At 27.7% G+C, this 22,615-nt stretch overlaps 1 protein-coding gene, 3 long non-coding RNA genes and 1 pseudogene across 4 annotated transcripts; 3 read left to right on the top strand and 2 right to left on the bottom strand.

The window, feature by feature from the left end:
• The first annotated feature begins 883 nt into the window (after positions 1–883).
• On the top strand, positions 884–1,631 carry LOC105678504 (uncharacterized). Its single transcript, XR_001101713.2, has 2 exons — positions 884–1,285; positions 1,359–1,631. It is a non-coding gene; the product is annotated as an uncharacterized lncRNA (long non-coding RNA).
• A 42-nt stretch (positions 1,632–1,673) lies between these two features.
• Positions 1,674–4,483, bottom strand: LOC137001506 (uncharacterized). The gene is made up of 4 exons (XM_067360500.1): positions 4,478–4,483; positions 3,619–3,861; positions 3,338–3,394; positions 1,674–3,268 (listed from the first exon to the last, which is right to left on the bottom strand). Exons 1-4 carry the CDS (start codon positions 4,481–4,483, stop codon positions 3,026–3,028), a joined length of 549 nt encoding a protein of 182 aa, XP_067216601.1. The 3' UTR covers positions 1,674–3,025.
• Positions 4,484–6,010: 1,527 nt separating this feature from the next.
• Positions 6,011–9,296, top strand: LOC137001551 (uncharacterized). Its single transcript, XR_010891528.1, has 3 exons — positions 6,011–7,854; positions 7,999–8,173; positions 8,515–9,296. It is a non-coding gene; the product is annotated as an uncharacterized lncRNA (long non-coding RNA).
• Positions 9,297–9,598: 302 nt separating this feature from the next.
• LOC137001473 (uncharacterized) lies at positions 9,599–10,798 on the bottom strand. Its single transcript, XR_010891479.1, has 3 exons — positions 10,734–10,798; positions 9,852–10,079; positions 9,599–9,781 (listed from the first exon to the last, which is right to left on the bottom strand). It is a non-coding gene; the product is annotated as an uncharacterized lncRNA (long non-coding RNA).
• A 57-nt stretch (positions 10,799–10,855) lies between these two features.
• Positions 10,856–15,908, top strand: LOC137001505 (uncharacterized; annotated as a pseudogene).
• Positions 15,909–22,615: the final 6,707 nt, after the last annotated feature.

Below are 22,615 nucleotides of genomic sequence, written 5' to 3'. Positions count from 1 at the left end.
AATTATGTTTTACTTAAAAAAATTGCGGATAATTTCAAATTTACCCTCGTATATAGAACACATTGTTACAGTCGTAAGACTGAAAAAGATGTCGGCAAAGAATTGTTATTCTCTTTATTCCTTCCTATCCGGCGAGCCAAGCGTCGACCCACCGCGTCGGTGCCATTGAGGAACAATAAATGATTATTGTCGGGGCTATTACCGCCGGAGTGGTGACCAGGCCCCATTGGAACTGTTCAGCGGTCAGTTTCTCTCGGCGAATGTGGCCTCGTGTGTACAAGCGGCGTGCGTATACGTGCTGCCATTATTTCTCGTATCTCGCGAGCCCATGCACAGCGCACCCCCACCCGACGCCGTCGGCTGGCCTTTCAACCCCCCTGTACCTTGCACCGTCCCTAAAATACTGAAGACACGAGCAAACAAACTGCATTCACTTAATTCGACGCGAGAGCCCGCGCAGAGGAAGATAAAGCGATTTTTCTGACAAGTCGCGAGATTTATTGCAGAATAGAGCGCGCGAGAAAAATTTCTTATTATCTGATTTATTCGGCGCAGCCAATAATAGCAATAAATAAATATTTGTGTCCACAATGTAATATTAAGACCAAAATTGCTACCAAAATTATTAATTAATTGTTAAAACATTTAGAATAGAAAAAGTAACGTAATTTATGTACAATTTTATATTATACGAAGACTATACGGTTTTTCCGGAGTTGTTTTTCTTGTAAGACCAATTATTTGATACACTTGTTTGATATCTGCACACTCTGCGAAATCAATAATGACTCTCATTACAAGCAGTATGCGTATGACGCTACTAAAATGGCAAAATAGACGCGATACCACTCATCATCAATACTTATCAAATAGATCGTCATTTAACTATACGATATAACTGCTATTGCTACTGCTGCACTGTACAGCAATTATATGTACAATTTTATATTATATGAAGGCCATACATTTTTTCGCAAAGTTGTTTTTCTTGTAAGACCAATTATTTGATACACTTGTTCGATATCTGCACACTTTGCGAAATCAACAATGACTCTCATTAAGCAGTATACGTATGACGTGTGCTACTTAAATGCCAAAAATATATGCGATATGTCAATGTCACTCAATGTCAATACTTATCAAATAGATAAATCGTCATTTAATGCGGTATAAATACTACTGCTGCACTGTAAAGCAATCATTGTACGTGCAAGATTGCAACATGAAGTTAACATTGTTGTGTCTGATTGTGCTAATCGTGGTTGCCGCCTTGGTTCAGGAGTCTGTAAGTTTTAACTTAAATTTGATTGCTTATTCGTAAATTCTTCGATAATAACGATATATTATTCTGTGCAAAGGAACATGGTATACATATACTTGGTAGGAAACTTGAATAAGATAACAACAACAACAACAACAACAACAACAACAACAACAGCTGAACCAGACAAGCAATGAATTAACACCTAAAAAAATAAAAAAATTTAATTGCTGCATAGAATAGTAATGTCAAAATGCTAAAACACAATGCTTCATAAGCACATCCCTTATAGTTCTACTGCACTAAAAAACAAAATGTCACTTGGAATTCCTAATAAAAATTGTGTACAATAAAGTGTGTTTAATTTTTATATATGATTAATAATATTATTTTGAAATAATAATATTAAATTAAGACGACGATGAATGTGTTACATATATTTACCGAATAGTTTAAAGAAAGAGATTAATATAAATATTGTAAAAGAGATAAAAGATATTAATGAAAAAATCAATAGTATGAAAGAAGAAATTCTATCATCTGTAAATAAGATTGTGAAAGAAGAAATTATTTTAAGAGAGACTAGTTAAATATTAACTTATTTAATATATATAAATGGAAGAAAAAATAGACAAACAATCATTGGCCATTAAGAGATTGAACGTTATAGCAGAGATGCCTGCTTTTCGTAAAAAAATGAACTTCACAAAAGGAGGAAACAAAGGATTTGGAAAAGAAATAAAATGGGGACATGTTAAAGGTACAGACAAATATTTTTCGTACTACGAGGACAAAACTAATTCCGGTACTAAATATACAGGGTGTCTGGCAATAATCGCCCCACCGGTCATGTACAGGTAGAGAAGATCAAATCGAGTAGAAAAGTCCTTTACCATTTTTTGATTTTTGTAATAAGTACTAAGTAATTAACGAAAAAAGATTGGTGAATCCGTGCAAGTAAAGCGCGCGCAGCGAGAAGGACATCCCACTGCTATGCGATCACTAGGCGCGCGATGAAGCGTTGGGAGGAGCGCTCTACAAATGACAATGGCAACATACGAGCGGCGCGTAACGCTAGATCCTTGTGTCCTAGTGATCGCGTAGCAGTGAGACGTCCTTCTCACCGCGCGCGCTTTACTCGCGCGGATTCGCCGATCTTTTTTCGTTAATTACTCAGTACTTATTATGAAAATTAAAAAATGGTAAAGGACTTTTCTACTCGATTTGACCTCCTCTACCTGTATATGACCGGTGGGGCAATTATTGCCAGACACCCTGTATATTGATAAAATTCTAAGTGTTGTGTAAAGGACACCTTTACATTTGTGTACTAGTCACAAAACACATAATAAATACAGTGCGCTATTTATGACTAGCAAAAATATGTAAAGATATATAAATATTAAGCTATATGTTTTAATACAACATTTAGAATTTTATTAGTATATAAAAAAGTCATATAATGTTAGGAAATTTGCTACTTATTTTGCTGGATAGAAAACGAAATTAACCCGGAATTCTAATAGTAATAAAGTAAACATTATAATTAAAATTTAGTGCAATTAATAAGCATTTTTGAAAACCAACATATTTTAAACACATTGTATTATAATAAAATCACAAAGTGTACATAAAGGCTTATATTTTCAACTCACTTTTATCAATAAAAGTGTCTTAAATGTGGTTTCTCAGCCAATCAGATAGTTTCTAAGCCAGTTTCAGAGGCATTTTTATTAATAAAAATAAGTTGAGAACATGGACATATTACTTGTAACATCCTTCTATTTGGATGTACTTACGCATGAGTTCATTGAAATTACTTAAGACCTTGATCTGAATTTCCTCATTAATCTGATAAAGTTTGGGATATTCATCTATCACTTTACTTTGAAGCTCCATATTAAAATTCATTAAATCATTAATGATCCTTTCTTTATCTTTCATTTGATTCTTTAATTTCAAATATTTTGTTTCTAAATCTTCGTTTGTTTTCTGCAGTTTCTCCATCTAAAGAATAATGTGTAGTATAATTAATTGCTTTGTGTTTTTATATATTATCTCAATATTAAAATTTACCTTTTTCTTCAAGATATCGTCTTGATTAGTTTTAGGTTGTAAGTGAGCATGATTGTTCTGCAATATCAAATAAATAATTTTACTTTTCAATTATGTTGTTTATTAGTTTATACGTTATATTTCATTGCAAAGCTACACATATCACATTCATGCTATTTTTCATTAATTACTTTGAATTTAACTTTTATACTATTCATAATTTATAGATATAAAACAAAATTTTTAGACGTAAAATATGTAAAAATGAGTATTTTTTAAAACAGATTTTTAATGCTTCTTACCTTTGTCGACAATGTTTCTTTAGTTTTCTGTTTAAATCCAGTAGCAATAAAATTATTATTTTCATGTAGAATTTTATGCGAAGATTTACTTCTAGCTGTATTTTTATTTGTACAGCTTTGACCCTTAGTTATAGATGAATGTAATGCTTTTGTATTATCATGAGCAATTGAGTAATCTGTTAAGTTTTGTTTAGAACACAATTTAGAAACACTCTTGGTAATCGTAGCTGGTGATATTATTTCCTGAAAAATAAATAAAAATAATATATCATTAAAAACCATATATGTTGTAGTTTGTTACTATTTTTAAATCGTGTATCTAAGAAGAGAATTCAATTTTTATATTAAACATAATTTACTTTCCCAGATAGACTTGTATGATTATCACGATATGCAACATTAATTTATTGAAAATTTAGAATTATTGTATTATTACTTATTATTATTTAAAAAATAGCAACTTTTACATTAAACTAATTATAAAATTTATGTCATGCAATTATTTAATTTTATGTCATACTGCTGTAGCACCATATGATATAAAGTTATTTTCAGATTATTATATTACATTTACGACATCACTATGCAAAGCATTTACATCATATGTAATTAAATTCAATATATTATGTAATGATGCATTTTAGCAACATTATGTGATGTCAGCAAATGTGAATAAATTTATGAATTGTTTCTTTATTTTATGCCGCATAAAGTAAAATAAATTTATTGTAAAGTTTAGGTAAATAAGTAGAATAAATTTATTGTAAAGTTTAGGTAAATAAATGTTGATTTCAATGTACTAATTTTGTCTGAAAGATTTGCTCGGAAAATTCACGTAAGAGCCTATATCTACACAAACTTCCATAGCCGCATAATCATATGCATAAAGAAAATTATTTAATCGCATTTATTTTATAAATACGTATGTAAAATGTGATCCTTTAGACCTTCAGACAAAATTGTCTGGATAAGCCCTAACCCAGACAGCACACATGTCCAAAATACATTGAAAGGATATCTAGAGGATCTCTTGTAATCCCAAAAAGATTCTCTGGACGTCTTTTGGATATGTTGTGCTGTCTAGGAAGAGGAATCACTCATTGTCAGTGTAGCGCTGATCACACAGTCCTAGCTCGATCTTCTTTTCGGTGAGGCTGCGAGTCGCGGCCTACGACATTCATTTTTTATAGTAACATGGTGGACAACGCGCGTGGACAGCAAAGCAAGAGAATAACTAAATTGTCGAAAGCAGTATAGCAGTGAATTGTTGAAGTTGATTAGTGCGTTGTGTTTGATTCAAGTGCATGATAAATTAATGCACGGGTGAAATATATAATAAAAGGTATGTTGAATATATAAAGTTAAAGTATTTAGCATTTTATCTCTAACATATAATATGTGTACATATATAGATATAAAGCTTAACATTTGTATATTTTAGCCAAAATGTTCTTCATTGCTACATTAATTATAATTTTAATAATTACATTTATATCCATGATAAGATACCATGGGAAAAAACAATGTAGACAATCTCCGATAGTAAAACGTCGTGAATATTTAAGAAATCAATGGACGAAAAAAAGTTTGATGAAAAAGCTTGTGTCTCCTGCAACGAATTTGGAAACTACATCATCTGTCTCTTTACCAATTACAGAAAACAATATAAACAACAAATTAAGTTTAATCAAAATTAATACAAACTGTGAACAAACAGGTTTTGCAAATGACGATTCTGAGAACAATAGCAATGATGAATTTAATCTTCATTGCTACAGTGCATCTAGTAACGATAATGAAAGTGAAAATGAAATTGTAGAAAAACATAATCTCACTCAATTTCGTAATGAACTCGCTTCAATGTTTTTAAGTGCGAATATTAATCATTCTCAAGGCGATAAAATACTTGCAGTTTTACGCACTCATTTCTGTTTCCAACAATTACCTCGTTTAACAAAAACTTTGTTACAAACACCTCGTCAAATTGTACAAATAATTAAAATGGGACAAGGCGAATATTATCATATTGGTTTTCAAAAACAAATTATTAAAAAGCTTCAAGTACTTCCGTTTTCATATATACCAAATTATTTAGAAATTGATATTCATACAGATGGAATGTCCATTCATAACAGTAATCGAATACAATTACAAATCCTTGTTCTAAATGTAAAGAGTTACAGGAAAATCATTTAAAAGAAGGATGACTTTTTTAATATATAACAATGAGCTTCGTACCGATATTGATTATCTAAATGCTATTGATAAAACCCATCACCTTCCTAATGATGAATCCGCTTTAAAATCTTTAGGATTTCATATGGTGACTCGTGTACCATTTGAGTATATGCATCTCATCTGCCTTAGTGTGATAAAAAAATTTGTTAGTGCTATTATAGATCAGAAATACGCTTTTAAAAATTTGTCTAAATCAGATATACAAACAATATCTACTAGATTATTATTAATGCAATCATATTGTCCAACTGAATTCGCTCGTCGTCCACGGTGTCTTAAAGATTATGTACATTTTAAAGCGACTGAATTTCGACAATTACTTTTGTATACTGGACCAATTGTTTTTTATGAGATTTTAGAAGAAGATACTTATTTACATTTTTTACTGATTCATTCAGCATGTCGAGCTCTTTCAGTATCATGTCCTAGCCAAACGAATATCGATTATGCGGAAATTGCTTTAAAAACATATGTAGAAATTAGCGCTGAAATCTATGGAGAAGCTTTTGTAACATACAATGTACACGGTTTGCTGCATGTTACTCAAGACGTCAAAATTTTCGACAATTTACATTCATATTCAGCATTTCCTTTTGAAGATAACATGAGATTTTTTCGAAAATATTTACGGAAACCGCATCTTCTCCTCCAACAATTACATCATCGGTTATCAGAACAACATAATTGTTCAACAAAAGAATTTAACGAATCACAAATTAAACCACTGTACAGACATACTGATGGACCATTAATGGAAATATTTAATTGTAAATTAGTGATACAATATAAAGGATTGCAATTTGAACATTTTCGATTAATAAGTAAAAATCGAGACAATTGCTTATTATTGAAGACAGGAGAAATTTGTGAAGTATTGAACATCATTAACATTTCAACTAATAATTTTTTACTTATTGTAAACAAATTTTTAACTGTTACTGATTTCTATAATATACCTTACGGAATTTTGTCATCTTTTGTTGGAATTTATAAGTGTTCTAATTTATCATCTGAAATGGCGATTGTAAATTTGCAAGATATTTTTGCAAAGTGTTATAAAATGCCATATTGGAATAATGGAGAATTACAAGACGGGATATACATTGCAGCGGCCTTATTATCAAATTATTAGAATTCCGTTTTACAAATTTAAAAAAATGGTGAATAACATTAAAAAAAGTTTCACGCACATATATGTATATGTATAATATAATATATTGTGCAGACACAAACATTTTAACATTGATATTTTTATTTCAGATTTTGAGAGCTAGAATTTTTATTCGTAACATATTTAAGATTTTATAGGATTATTTATAGAATTTTATTATTAAATATTACTGAAAGAAATATGATAAGGTACAAATATATAATAACAAATATAATTATATATAAAATTTATAAAAATAAATACAATTAACGAATAAAAATCTGTACTTTTAATTCCCATAAAATAATGGTAATATATAATCTTTTTACAGAAATACTTGTTTATCTTTCAATGAACCACTTGAAAATTGCCACATAAATATGAACAATGCTACAATACCAAATTTATCCACAAATTTATCTGCAAGTCCTGCATTTTCTGTTTCCCCGTCAACAGAACAATCAACATCTAATTTATTTAATTACTCAAATATTTCTCAACAAAATAATCAAAATATAACATCTTACACTGAACTTCAGAATATTAATAATACAACTTCTGCTACATGTTTAAACTTTGAAACAAAAGTACTTGAAGAATTAAAATTGTTACGGTGAGTTTAATTATATTTTTTGCATTACATAAATAAAATATAATAATTTGTTAATATTAATTTTTTTAGAGATTTAAATACAGATATTTTAAAACGACTCGATAGTCTTGAAAACAAAATGGATGCAAACAATTTCAGACAAGAAAGCATTTTTGAATCTCCAATAGGTTTTCCTCTTGATAACATGGAAAATTTCGAAGCTTTCGAAAATGATGACTCAAATCATAACATTTTTGTAAGTAAAATAATAAATTATATATATTATATATATATATATATATATATATATATATATATATATACAAATGTATTATATAATAAGTAAATAAATAAAATTTAACATGTAGAAATGTAATACTTAATTTCTTTAACATAACAGCAACAACATTTGGAATTTATCGGAGGACAGAATTTAAGAGAGGCGTTGAATAACTTTATCCGAGCAGCAATGACAAATATTTTAGCTGAAAATTTTTCATGGACTGGAAAAAAAAGTGCAAATGGCATTGCAAAATCAGCTCTATACAAAACTAAATTAATGACTATTTTCTACAGTAAAAATTTTTATAAAAATTATTTTTATTTTATCATTATGGATAATATTTTGTGTATAGTATTTTAATATTATGTAATTATATATATTATTTAATATATATAATATATATAATTATGTAATTATATATATTAAAATATGTGTAATATTACAGTATGGGTTTATTTGTGTCGCATGTCCCAGCATGTTCCTACTCACTCTAATATGCTCCAATCTATTAGTATTACGTTACGAATACTATAATTTGGAGCGTATTGGAGCGAGTTGGAGCATGCGACGCGAACAAGCCTTATGTGTGTGTAATCTTAATGTTTTTTATTTATATATTTATTAAAATTGTAGATGCTGCCAAGAATATTCCTCATGTAAAGAAATTTACAAGACAAGAATTTGTCAGAGATATAACTGAGGTTCTACGATCTTATAAACAAACTTCTAGAAATGCTCGTCTGGGAACAAATCGAGGAATTCGTCGAAGAATTGAGGAAGAAGAGAGAATAAATTTTCCGGATAATGATTAAGCAAAATTATAAAAACGCTAAAAATAATTCACCTTGTTTTTGTTCGTAATACATATAAATATTATAAATATATTACAAATGTTTAGTATTATACTTAATCTACTTGATATATATAATTGAATTGATAATACTTAATTGATAGTTGGTTCTTTAGTTTCTGTTTATTATCAATTTTTATAATCGTTTAATAAATATTGTTTCACAGTTAATAATACATAAATTGTATGAATTTTTATCCGTCTCTTTTATAAAATTCATATATATGTCATATATTTATTTTGTTTTAAATACATTTATAAATATATCCTGACTGATTACAAAGAAATAAATAAATTATGTAAAATAAATATTAATTATTATATGTATTACTGTATATATAATAATAATATTTATTTTATATAATTTTTGAGAATTTGTAATCAGTCAATATATTTATAAATATATTTAAAGCATGATGAATATATGATGTAATATGACATACAAAAATTTGTCATGATATGATATATATATGATGTCAATATGAGAGATCAAAATTTGTCATTGTATGATAAACACATGATGTAATATAAGAGATAAAAATTTCTCATAATGTAATAAACATATGATGTAAATATGATAGACAAATCTTTATCACACGATATGATGCAAATTTTATATAAATTTATTCTAAACATTTTAAAAAAGAGATGTTCTAAATATGTTCTAATTTTTCAATAAGTAAATTTATACATCTTTTTGATTAAATTTTGCTAATATATTTTATATTTCTATTTCGCATTTGATTTTATAATTATAACTGCAACCTGAGCACTCATAAGGGACACAACCTTTATGCATTATATGATTTAATATAACATAAAGTTGCTGCAAACTTTATGTACATTTGTCTATCTGGGTTATTATTAGAATCAACTAATTCTTCTATACATGAGGAAACCAAATCGGTGTCGCTTTTATCATTTTGCACACAATTTCCCGTTTTGCTTGACTTCAATTTATATCGCTTGTCGTTTTTATTAATTTTGATAATTTTGATCTGATTGCTTCAAAGAGTTACTAGTTAAATTTTTTTCTATAAATAACGGTTCCTGTAAATAATATCAATAATGGATTAAAATTTTTGTTTTTTTTAATATAAACTAAAAGATATATGCTTACATTTATCTCATTCTGTTTTTGATTCTTAATATCTTCTTTAGATGGCATTCCTTTTTTTTCCAAAACATTCACAAAAGTGTTCAATTTTTGGTTCTTTAACTTGGCTGTTTTCATATTATTGTTTCCATTTTCAATACTTGATGTAAAATTATTGGTATTATCTTTTTTTACTAATTGTACATTTAGCTTCCTAATTTTTGCAGTAACTTTATTCTTCATATCCTCTCCCTTTAAATTTTAATAAAAGTTCGTATTTAATTTTTGTTGCTTTGAAAAGTAAAGGACCACGCACTTTTCTTAGGGCAAAATGAGTTTCATACAAATTGGCTGAAACTCTGGCAAAAGATAGCTCAAAATATGCCGATGGAAAGTTGTCATTGTTAAGTCAATCCTATGTGTCATTTCCGACTTATCAAGGTTGGAGCAGTATTTCTTGTTGATTTGTTTTCAATATTCCACATACATTAGATAACTTCATCAAAAAAAGAAAATCAACCTGATACTACATTGCTTTTAGATAGATATTCCGTTATAAATAAAGAACAATTTTCATAAAAAATTAGAAACAAATTGACAAGAAACAATAGCTTTCCCCTGGAAGAAATCAATATTAATCCACACTTTAAGACATGTATTAATAATTGTTGCCAGAAATTCATATGTTAAGTGAAATTTGAATTTTAAATTAAATGTTTTGATTTTTTTATTCAGTTGTGTGAATCGTGATTGACATTATATTGATAATCGTAATTCAACTGCAAATTTACATCTAACTTTCAATTTTAATCTGAGCGTCTCGTTTGCAATGAGTTATTTCAATCAACAACTATTAAAACGAATTAAAAAAATTAAGTTCAACGGTTACTGATAAAAAAGACTTACGTCATCTCCACGGTCAAGGTCAGATTCAGTATCAACTTCGGTTGCTGAAATACATAAACTAAAAGACAAAAACTCTACTCTTCTGGATTGTATTTTTTCATCCACTGCTTCTTTACTTTCTGTCGTACGATAAGAAAATATATTATTAATACAATATAATTTTTTGCTTTTTGTTAAGACATAAAGCTTACTTTTATGAAAAAAATGCAAACTTCTAAAGAACATCGTAGGAACATTCTTAACATTTTCTGGGCAGCAATCATATATGCTTTTTCCCCCTTACTATTAATTTGTAAAATGTTTCATCGATAAATAATGTTGAATTTGTCAATGAAACTTAATTTTTCACGAGTTTATGTTAGAAAAAAAGATACATGATGATAGCTGCTTTGAACGTCTTTACATTATTAGGGTTGGACATGTTTCTTTGAGATTTATGTTATTTGATAGCAATATAAATAAATGGCTCATTAATATTACTTTTTAATCTCTTACCTTCTAAAATTACTTTTTGTTGCATTTTTCCTAATATGCCATAATAAAAGTGTCCGTCGTCCCACTTCACTTGATATTTTTTATCAAATAGTATGTTTTGAATGTCAAAATCCACTATATCGTCCGTATTAACAATAGCTTTTACACCATCTTCAAATTTGATGTAAGTAAACATGTTTGTATGTGCACTAGCTCTCGGTGATCGGTTACATTGCCATATTGCAATATCCTTAGGGTATAATACGTACAACGCTTTTTACTTGATGTTGCGTCGATGCGAGCGTCGCATTTTCTTTGTTTCTCACTTGTTTCTCATTAGACGTTAAAGAGAGACAAGTGAGAAACAAAGAAAATGCGACGCTCGCATCGACGCAACATCAAGTAAAAAGCGTTGTACGTATTATACCCTAAGGATATTGCAATATGGCAATGTAACCGATCACCGAGAGCTAGTGCACATACAAACATGTTTACTTACATCAAATTTGAAGATGGTGTAAAAGCTATTGTTAATACGGACGATATAGTGGATTTTGACATTCAAAACATACTATTTGATAAAAAATATCAAGTGAAGTGGGACGACGGACACTTTTATTATGGCATATTAGGAAAAATGCAACAAAAAGTAATTTTAGAAGGTAAGAGATTAAAAAGTAATATTAATGAGCCATTTATTTATATTGCTATCAAATAACATAAATCTCAAAGAAACATGTCCAACCCTAATAATGTAAAGACGTTCAAAGCAGCTATCATCATGTATCTTTTTTTCTAACATAAACTCGTGAAAAATTAAGTTTCATTGACAAATTCAACATTATTTATCGATGAAACATTTTACAAATTAATAGTAAGGGGGAAAAAGCATATATGATTGCTGCCCAGAAAATGTTAAGAATGTTCCTACGATGTTCTTTAGAAGTTTGCATTTTTTTCATAAAAGTAAGCTTTATGTCTTAACAAAAAGCAAAAAATTATATTGTATTAATAATATATTTTCTTATCGTACGACAGAAAGTAAAGAAGCAGTGGATGAAAAAATACAATCCAGAAGAGTAGAGTTTTTGCCTTTTAGTTTATGTATTTCAGCAACCGAAGTTGATACTGAATCTGACCTTGACCGTGGAGATGACGTAAGTCTTTTTTATCAGTAACCGTTGAACTTAATTTTTTTAATTCGTTTTAATAGTTGTTGATTGAAATAACTCATTGCAAACGAGACGCTCAGATTAAAATTGAAAGTTAGATGTAAATTTGCAGTTGAATTACGATTATCAATATAATGTCAATCACGATTCACACAACTGAATAAAAAAATCAAAACATTTAATTTAAAATTCAAATTTCACTTAACATATGAATTTCTGGCAACAATTATTAATACATGTCTTAAAGTGTGGATTAATATTGATTTCTTCCAGGGGAAGGCTATTGTTTCTTGTCTATTTGTTTTCAATTTTTCGTGAAAATTAATCTTCAACTAAGAGAATATTTGTCTAAGAGCAATTTAATATCAAGTTACTCTTTTTTCTGATGATGACTGCCCTCTTGGGATTCAAGCAAATAGCGATACCGCCACGATACGATCTCGATTGCGACCAAAATTAATTTGCATTGTTCGGTCTTAGAATCCGAGCAGCAACAATAAACGCGTTCAACTCATAGACCTAGAGACCTCTGGATTGCGCTATCCATATATGTAAAAGTGGTTGGAAAAATAAAAAGAAAGGAAGAGAGGGAACGCAAAGACAGTCAATCTCTTTCTCTTTCTATCTTGTCATACAGCGTTGAATAGAAAGTGATAGGGATGGCCGTCTTTGCATTTTTTCTCTTTTTTTCCAACTACTTTTAATGCACATTTTAATACGGATGATGCAGTCCAGGTCTCCAGGTCTATAGTTCTGTTTTACAACTATAGACGCGACCACTCGTTTTTGAATCAAAAACTTCAGTTTTATAACACCTCCTCCTTGACTCTGATTCTTTTGATAAGGATGTTCCAGCATCCCAGTCTGATCAACATATCGGACACATACGGATATGTGATGTCAAATATTATTATGTGTTATAATTCTTTTTTAACACGATTGTTTTTTTTTTAATTTTTGTCCATAATAAATATCAACACATTTAAGACATTCTCAGTGAACAATATCAAAGTATGTTTATAAAAATGGTTCTTTTTAATTTATAGATAACTTGTACAAAATTAAACAAAACAAACGAAGATAATATTCCAATTTTAAAAAGAAAAAGATATAACAAATTTTTTTTGAATGAAAAAAATGGAATTCCTTTGGTATCCAAACAAACTTGGAAACGATGGCAGATTTACAGTAAAGACAAAAGTGAGTAATTTAAAATTGTACGTAATTTTATAAACATATATAAAATCTGTGGTAGAAAAATGTAATTGAGAGATATCTATTATATATAAAAATAAATAAAAAAATAATTAAAGTGTAATTGAGATATCTATTATACATAAAAGTGACGCAGTATTAAATAATTTCCGCCCATAGACATATTAGGTTATAGACCGAGGTGAATTGAATCAATATAAATTTTGAGCCCTTACAGAAAAGTATTTGTATTTATTTAGTTAAATACTTATTTTATGTATTTAAAATACTAAAATTGAATATTTTAAGATACTCAATTTTAATACTTTAATTGCAAAATATATATTTAAACAAATAAATGTAACTAATAAATTTCTGTAAGGGAGACAATTGCCGTTTGAAATAAAAAACTAATATCAACTATCTCAAAACTTATATTGATCAATTCGTCTCGGTCTACCCTTTTTATATTGAAAAATTAAACTAAAAGTAATATTAGAATACTACATTAATGTTTATGCTTTAATTTTTTTATATTTCCAAAATAAAATTTTAATTATATTATATATATATATATATATATAATATACTATATTTTATTGAAAAAGAACTTAAAAATTTGATAAATACAAATGTAATATATGTTATTTATTTAAGTTAATAATTTTATGTTTACTTGTAAACATTATTATAATAAATATCTATATTAATTTTTGTATCGTTATAAATATTTTAATTTTTTATATGTTTAATAATTTTTTTACAGACAATCAAAGCAAAAATATATCAAAATATGTATTTTCACCTTTCAAAACAAATTATATTGATACATCAAATATAAACAAAACTACTTTACATACTATTCACAAAATTAACAAACAAATCCTTGTACCTCAAGAAACTGGTGATAGTAGTTTGAATTGTTATGGACACAATAACAACAAAGACGTCAAAATTGATTCTGTGAAAGAAGATTTATATCAGAACAAAAGCGAGGAAGAAGAAATTAATACTGATAATTCTACTTGCGAAATATTTGATACTGATGATGTAAGGATTACTAATGATGCGAATATAAAACGCAATAATATTATAATGTTTCAAAGCTCAAAAACAACAGTTGATGAAGTTGTACAAATGATACACACTTATTGTGTTCGCTTTAATTGTTCCGATGAAGCAAGATTAGCTTTATTTAATATGGCAACTATTTGGGCAGGTTCAAATTTTTCAACATTCATGAATTCTAAATATATGATAAGCAAGCGTTTGGATCCTCCAGAAGAATTAAATCAATATGTATTTTATTGTACCGAGTGTAATAGTGTATTAGGAAAATTTTATAGAAAAGATTTGTTATCGCGTAGTTACCGCCATTGTAATGGATGTCAGCAAAAATATAAAATAAGTACTAATTCTTCTAAATATTTTGTAAGTACGGATATAAAATTTCAATTACAGACTGTTTTACGAAATTCAAATGTATGCAAATTATTGCTTCGAAACATTAAGAATATTGAGAGCAAACTAACAAATAGAAATTTGAATACCATTGTTGATGTTTATGATGGAGAAATATACAAGACACTGTATAATAGTAAACGCAAAAACACAATATTATTAACTTTTAATTTTAATGTAGATGGTGCACCTATTTCTAAAAGTAGCAAGAGTTCAATGTGGCCTATCCAGTTAATAATTAACGAATTACCAAAAAATATACGCTTTAGATATATATTGCTCGCAGGAATATGTATCACAAAATCTGAACCTAACTCACAATTTATGAATCTATATATGAATGTGTTTATTGAGCAGATTCGTGATTTGATGAAAAATGGTATAGTTATAAGTCTAGAAAATGGTAAAAAATGTAATTTTATATTGCAACCACTTTGTTCATCAGTAGACTCTGTTGCTCGACCTATAATACAGAATCGCTTCCAATTTAATTTTGGCTGTATTTTGGCTGTATTTTGGCTGTAGTTGGTGCTATCATTATGGAGAATATGTTAACGGTGCCATGCGATATCCATTTATGGATGACGATCCGCCTTTAAGAGACCATGAATCATACATTAAAGACATGAAGTACGCTGAAAAAATACATAGACCATCTAAAGGTGTTAAAAATTTTGCAGAAATTACGAATTTAGAAAATTTTGATTGTGTTTGGGGATTTTCGTATGATTATATGCATGGCCTCTTACTTGTGTGTGTGTGTGTGTGTGTGTGTGTGTGTGTGTGTGTGTGTGTGTGTGTGTGTGTGTGTGTGTGTGTGTGTTTGTACTTTGTGGACGAAGTTTTGGGCAAGTATCGGTACAAAAGAGTATAATCTATCCAAAATTGATAAAATAAATATTGAAAAGCAATTATTAAATATTAAAATGCCAAGTAAAATTCATAGATCACCGAGATCCTTTAATAGTGGAAAATGGAAAGCTAGTGAGTGGAGATCTTGGGTATTATATCTAAGTATTCCATGTCTTTTGGGAATACTAAACACAAAATATTTAAGCTCTTTTGGACTTTTAGTTCGTTGTACTCATAAGCTTTTATAAAAAATTATAACAAAGGAAGATTTAAAAAAGTGCGAAATTGATTTTATATATTTCACTGCACAATGTGAAAAATTATATGGAAAAAGTAGTATGAATTTCAATACTCATGCATTACTTCATGTTGTTAATCACGTATATAAAAGTGGTCCACTTCCATTGACTTCAGCTTTTCCTTACGAAAATGGAATTTTTGTACTAAAGCAGAAATTGTCAGGTCCGAAAGGAGCTTTAATACAGCTTTCTAAACGTTTAGTGCAAAAAACAATGTTAGAAACCAAATTGTTAAATACGTCCGACAATAATTCTTCACGCTTTTGTAAAAGTATTTTGCGTAATCATTTTTTCTTGAAAGGAAATAGTTTGGAAGTCAATTCAAGTGTGACTCTCTTAGCGAACGATAATAATATAAATCAAAATATCACACAAGTTTTAAAGAATGCTATTGTTGATATAAGATTAGAGGACGTAAAAGCGTTTAATAAAGCGATTTACAAAAATGTTTTATACACTACTACTTGTTATAAACGAGAAAAAAAAACCGATGACAGATTTTTTGAAGATGAAACTGGTGACATAATTGAAATATTTAAAATTGTTTTATATAATACTAAACCTTATATTTTAGGATATAAATATAATGTAAAGTGTCTAAGTATTGGCAACGTGATAATTGATTCAATATTCGAAGTAACATCTAAATCTTCTAGTTTAAATTTGTTTACTTTTCAAAATATTAAAAAACAAATTGTATATATAAACGTTGAAAATGGATATTTTTGCCGAATGCCGAACACTTACGAAACTCAATAATTCCATAAATATTGTAAACCGCTTTATTAAATGCTTTATGTCCTCTATCATCTTACATTAACAATATTTCCAAACTATTTTCTTCCAAGAAAAGTAGTTTAAAAATATATATATACATGATACTGATTCAGATTAAATATTATAAAACTTTTCTTCGATGAATTACCAATTTAGTAATTCTCATTTTTTATAGTGTTTGCTGCCAAGTATTTTCCGATAAAACATATTTTTTTTTGTATTTTATTACTTCTAATTTTCTGATTTGTATTTTTTTATTTTTGTTACACATCAAAAATATAATTTTTATGTTCTGAAAGATAAACTACAAATTAACATCTATGTATAAATGTTATTAATGTGTGTCATATATATGCAATATATATATGTACAACGCATGTTTTGGGACATCTTCTTTTTATTAGTTTTATGGGGACTACATCACTTTACAAACAACAGGCAATTTGAAATTTTGTTTATAGAGCAATAACAAAAAAAATATTGGCAATTTTATAATCATCGTATACTTTGAGATTTTTTGAACAAAGGTATTATTTGAAGACTGTCCTCAAATTATACGGTCGACATACCTGACGGAAATGTCCTCAAATTAAACGTTTTGCCTCAACCGTTTTGCTTTTTAGAATATTATATTTTTTCCTCAAAATAATTGTTTTCCAATGTTTTTTAAGCATATTTTATAAATATAATATATTAAGTACTAATTTCTTTTGTTGAACGTATTTTTTAAATCTGTTTTTTAGTCTATGTTTCTTAAAAGAATAAGAAAGTAAAAGGAATGGGGCTGAATTAATAAATATATAATAAAAATAATCCTTTGAATACAACATGCAATCTGATGTCGTTCTGATTATTGCTAGGAATAATTTTTATTAATTTTAATTTTTTTAACTTTTATTTTTTGATACTGATAATTTGTGTAAAAATATAAATTAAAAAAAATTGTTGGATATATATGTGCCCATATAGTCTATACTTATAATTTTCACCAAATATCTATATGTACCTATAGTACTTAAAACATTGGTAGATCCATATTCCAGCAAATAAAGCGAATCTAGCGAAAAGAGCATTGAGAAACAAGATAGACAAATCTGGCGAGAAATAAGTTGTGAAAGACTGCTTTATATGCTATAGTACCAGTGACAAATAATAATAAAAAAAAAAAATAATTACAAGAATTTCAAGTCCGTGAAAATTGCAGTCTTTAAAGTACATGTTGGACAAAAGTATCAAAATGTCCTCAAAGTATACGCACGCTCGAAAAATGTCTCCAATAAATACTCTATATACCTATATATACAATATACATATTTATATGTACAACGCATAATTTGGGATATTTCCGTTTTATTGGTTTTATGAAGACTACATCACTTGATAATGCAATATAAAATTTTATTTATACTTTAAGATTTTTTGAACAAAGGCTTTGATTGGATACTATCCTCACATTATGCGATCAACGTACCTCAAATTATGTACGATCGACTGTCCTCAAATTATATGATCGGCATATGACGGAAATGTCCTTAAATTAAACGTTCTATCTCAACTTTTAGGGTATATTTTATTGTTAAAATAAATGTTTTATTCCAATGTGTTTCAAGCATATTTTATACAATTAAAGTACGAATTTCTTTTGTTGAATATTTTTTTTGTGTCTGCATTTCTTAAAAAAAAAATGTGTGAATATAAGAGGGTAATAGAAAATGAGCAAAATCAATAAATATGCGACAAAATTAAATTTTTGAATACATCACGCTGTCGCTCTGACATTTGCTAAATTATTTTCATTAATTTCTATTCTTTTATATTAATAATTTTGTGTGAAAATTTTAAATTTAAAAAATTTGAACACATATATGTGCCTATTAGTGTCCCTTATTTATAATAATAAAAAAAATTTTATATTTTTTTCGGTCTCACCCTTTAAAAAATTTGCAATTGGTATTACATAAAATTTCAACTCTCTAGATTCTAGATTGCAAACCAATTGTAAACTTTTTAAAGGGTGAGACCGAAAAAAATATAAAATTTTTTTTATTATTATAAATAAGGGACACTAATAGGCACATATATGTGTTTAAATTTTTTAAATTTAAAATTTTCACACAAAATTATTAATATAAAAGAATAGAAATTAATGAAAATAATTTAGCAAATGTCAGAGCGACAGCGTGATGTATTCAAAAATTTAATTTTGTCACATATTTATTGATTTTGCTCATTTTCTATTACCCTCTTATATTTACACATTTTTTTTTTTTAAATACAGACACAAAAAAAATATTCAACAAAAGAAATTCGTACTTTATTTGTATAAAATATGTTGAGATAGAACGTTTAATTTAAGGACATTTCCGTCATATGCCGATCATATAATTTGAGGACAGTCGATCGTACATAATTTGAGGTACGTTGATCGCATAATGTGAGGATAGTATCCAATCAAAACCTTTGTTCAAAAAATCTTAAAGTATAAATAAAGTTTTATATTGCATTATAAGGTGATGTAGTCCTCATAAAACCAATAAATATCCCACGGAAATATCCCAAAATATGCGTTGTACATATATATTTGTATATTGTATATATATATACAATACATAGAGTATTTATTGGAGACATTTTTTCGAGCGTGCGTATACTTTGAGGACTTTTCGATACCTTGGAGACATTTTTATTTTTTTATGCATATTTTGAGATCTCTTTATATGATTTTCATTGCACGTTATTTTACCATTAACTCTGCTTTTCAATTACACGTAATTTATATAAAAAACAAAATAAATTTAATTAATTTATATTATTACCCATTTAAAGTACTAGAAATTAAGATATTTGTTTATATTATCAAAAAATTTTCGTTTATACGGATTACTGAATTTATAATAACATTAAAACTATAATTACCTAATGATTTTTAACTTTCATGTTAAGCAGAAATCACTTAATAAATTCATTAAATAATTGTATGATAGTCAGTGTATAGTTTAAGTACAAATGCTATAAAATAATACTAATTGGCGCCTACATTTAGTCAATATCATAAAATGCAGTCCTCAAAGTACATGTTAAACAAAAATATTAAAATGTTCCAAAGTATACGCACGCTCGAAAAAATGTTTCAGTATAAGTATTTTGTGTCACAACGCATGTTTTGTTCCTTTTTTATTGATTTTGTAGAGATTATATCACCTTATGGTGCAATGTGAAATTTTATTTTTACTTTAAGACTTTCGACATACTTAAACAATTTGAAATATGTATAATTTAATACATTTGATATATAAATATTACTATAATATATAATATATATTTAAACAAATTTTTTATTGTTTATTTACTGAATGTAAGTTTAGCTGCAATAATAAACCAAATTACTTTTTCCGCGATAAAATTCTGTGTAAGGTTCCATCCCGTATAGTATTAAAAAGATTAGTAGGCCCATGTTCGAGCGGACAAAGTAAATCTAATGAAAGGAACATTAACGAGTATAATAGCTGATGAAGCAGCAAGGAATTGGAATGAGAAAGATTGTTTTAGTAGCATGTGGTGACTAAATAATAAGAAGAAAAAAATTAGTTGCAAGGGTTTTAAATGTGTTTTTTCTTATTTTTTATTATGTATTACATAATATATATATGTAAACTTTTAAACTTAAATATAAACTTTTTAAAAATCTGAAACATGTGATTAAATGCTTTAGATCTCAACACAATCAATATCTAATTAAACAAAAACATTGTAGTTAAGCAAAAATTAAACAAAAACATTGTAATCAAATCCAGATCTAATCTAATATTATAATTTAAACACACACAGATCTAATATTATAATTTAAACACTATAACCTACAAATTTTTAACGATAGTTTTATTTTTTCTTAAATAGTTAAACTTATTAAGAATAAGAAAATAAAATTTTAATTGTAGACACAAAAATGAAATTGAAAACATTGAGAAAACTTCTTGAAATGATAATAAACTTATAATATGTTATATTTTTGTAGTAAATTCAGCGTTTTTCTTATTTAAGTATTTCTTTTTTCTAGCTTTTTCTTTGCGCTGATTGTCAATCCAGGATTTTAATTGTTCAGGAGTCCTCTTTTTCAAGCAATTATTTTGATAAATTAAAGCTCTACATTCCTTTAATGATGGTAATTTAAGCAGCTTATGAATATCACCAAATTTTTTTTTAATTACTTTTTTTTCTTTTTCCGTCCATCTAATACGTGTTACTGATCTTTGCTGTAAAGCTGTAATTAAAATATAATTTATTATATATTAATAAAAGATTTTAAATTATAAATTATAAATTTTTATTATATAAATTATTAATTTTTAAAAATTAATATTATATTAGATAAAAAGTAAAGGTATAAATTTAAAAAGTAATAAATCAATAATATTAAAAAATTTTTTTACAAACTTACAGCTTGAGAGATGAGTACTGGAATTTAAGATTTCATCGTCACTGTCGTCATCATAATTTAATTGACGTGTGCAAATACGTTTTCTTGAAGATCCTGATTGTATTTTATTAATACTAACATTATTATTCCTACAAAGATCATCGATAATCAACGAACCTTCTGTTTGTACATTATCGTCTTTGGAATCAGTTTCATCATTTTCTTCATTGCTATCTTCTTTTTCATCATTATCACCTATTGCAGCTTGCAGTAAGCGAGATATTTCAGTCATATCAATCAGTCCATTAGGGATACGATACACATCCTTGTGGATTTGTTTGTCATGTCCCATAAAATTTGCTAAATCGGAAACTTGATTTTCCTCTACTCGCAACATAGCAGTGTAAGTAGCAATATGCTTTCGAAGCATAGTTCCTCGCAAACTGGTAGGTATTGATGCACCACAATCATCAGCAAACTTTCGCATTACAGCACAAGCTCTGACATAACCTTTTTTTGGAGAATCTGCTCGAGGTACAGCAAAGACATATTTATTTTTTGAATTTACTCCAGCTTCGAAACGATATTTGAGTAAAACATCGATGTACGAAATTAAAAATGTATGCAATAATACGGGAACAGTTCTTCCTAACTTGCCTCGTATAGTTAATCGAACAAATTGTTTGGCTTGTCTTTGAGACTCTTCTGATATGTTGTCAAATACGTCAAGATTGAAAATTTTGTCAATCGTCTCTTGATTTTCATAGCTTTCAATGGAGAGTCTTTCAATTTCACCGGCTCTTCGTCGATTAAACATTTGGACGAGAATAAGACTGCCTTCTGTTAACATTTTCCATGCACTAAGATCAAACTCTTTTTCAAGAATTTTCATAGCCTCCTCACACATATTTTTCGTATAATTATACAATTTTTGAATATCTGATTTTGATGGAAGGACAATTTGTTTTTCTCGACGTTTATTTGTCCGATCCTCTATAACTTTTTTATTAATTGTTACTGAATAATCATCATCAAACAATACCATGAAATGATCAACAGCTTTTTTTCCATCAAAATCTTCTTGTTTAATATATTCAGCAGCTTGTATGCGAGCACATTTTTTTAACATTGTTCCCAGAGTAGTGGCATTATAAGGTGTTTGAAAAATCTGTAATTCTGAATCATAATTTGCACATACTTTAACCGCCTTTATAACGTCATCATAGTATCGAGGAT

Source organism: Linepithema humile, chromosome 8, assembly GCF_040581485.1.
Source record: "Linepithema humile isolate Giens D197 chromosome 8, Lhum_UNIL_v1.0, whole genome shotgun sequence".
In the NCBI taxonomy this organism is placed as follows: Eukaryota; Metazoa; Arthropoda; class Insecta; order Hymenoptera; family Formicidae; genus Linepithema; species Linepithema humile.
This window is presented reverse-complemented; position numbering and strand designations above follow the sequence as displayed.

Bases quoted from the DNA above. Each gene is read 5' to 3' on its own strand.
- LOC137001506 (XM_067360500.1), bottom strand. The intron at 3,395-3,618 runs GTAAGAAGCATT...TTGATATTGCAG, and splicing joins AAGAAACATTGTCGACAAAG to AACAATCATGCTCACTTACA. The intron at 3,269-3,337 runs GTAAATTTTAAT...ATTATTCTTTAG, and splicing joins ACGATATCTTGAAGAAAAAG to ATGGAGAAACTGCAGAAAAC.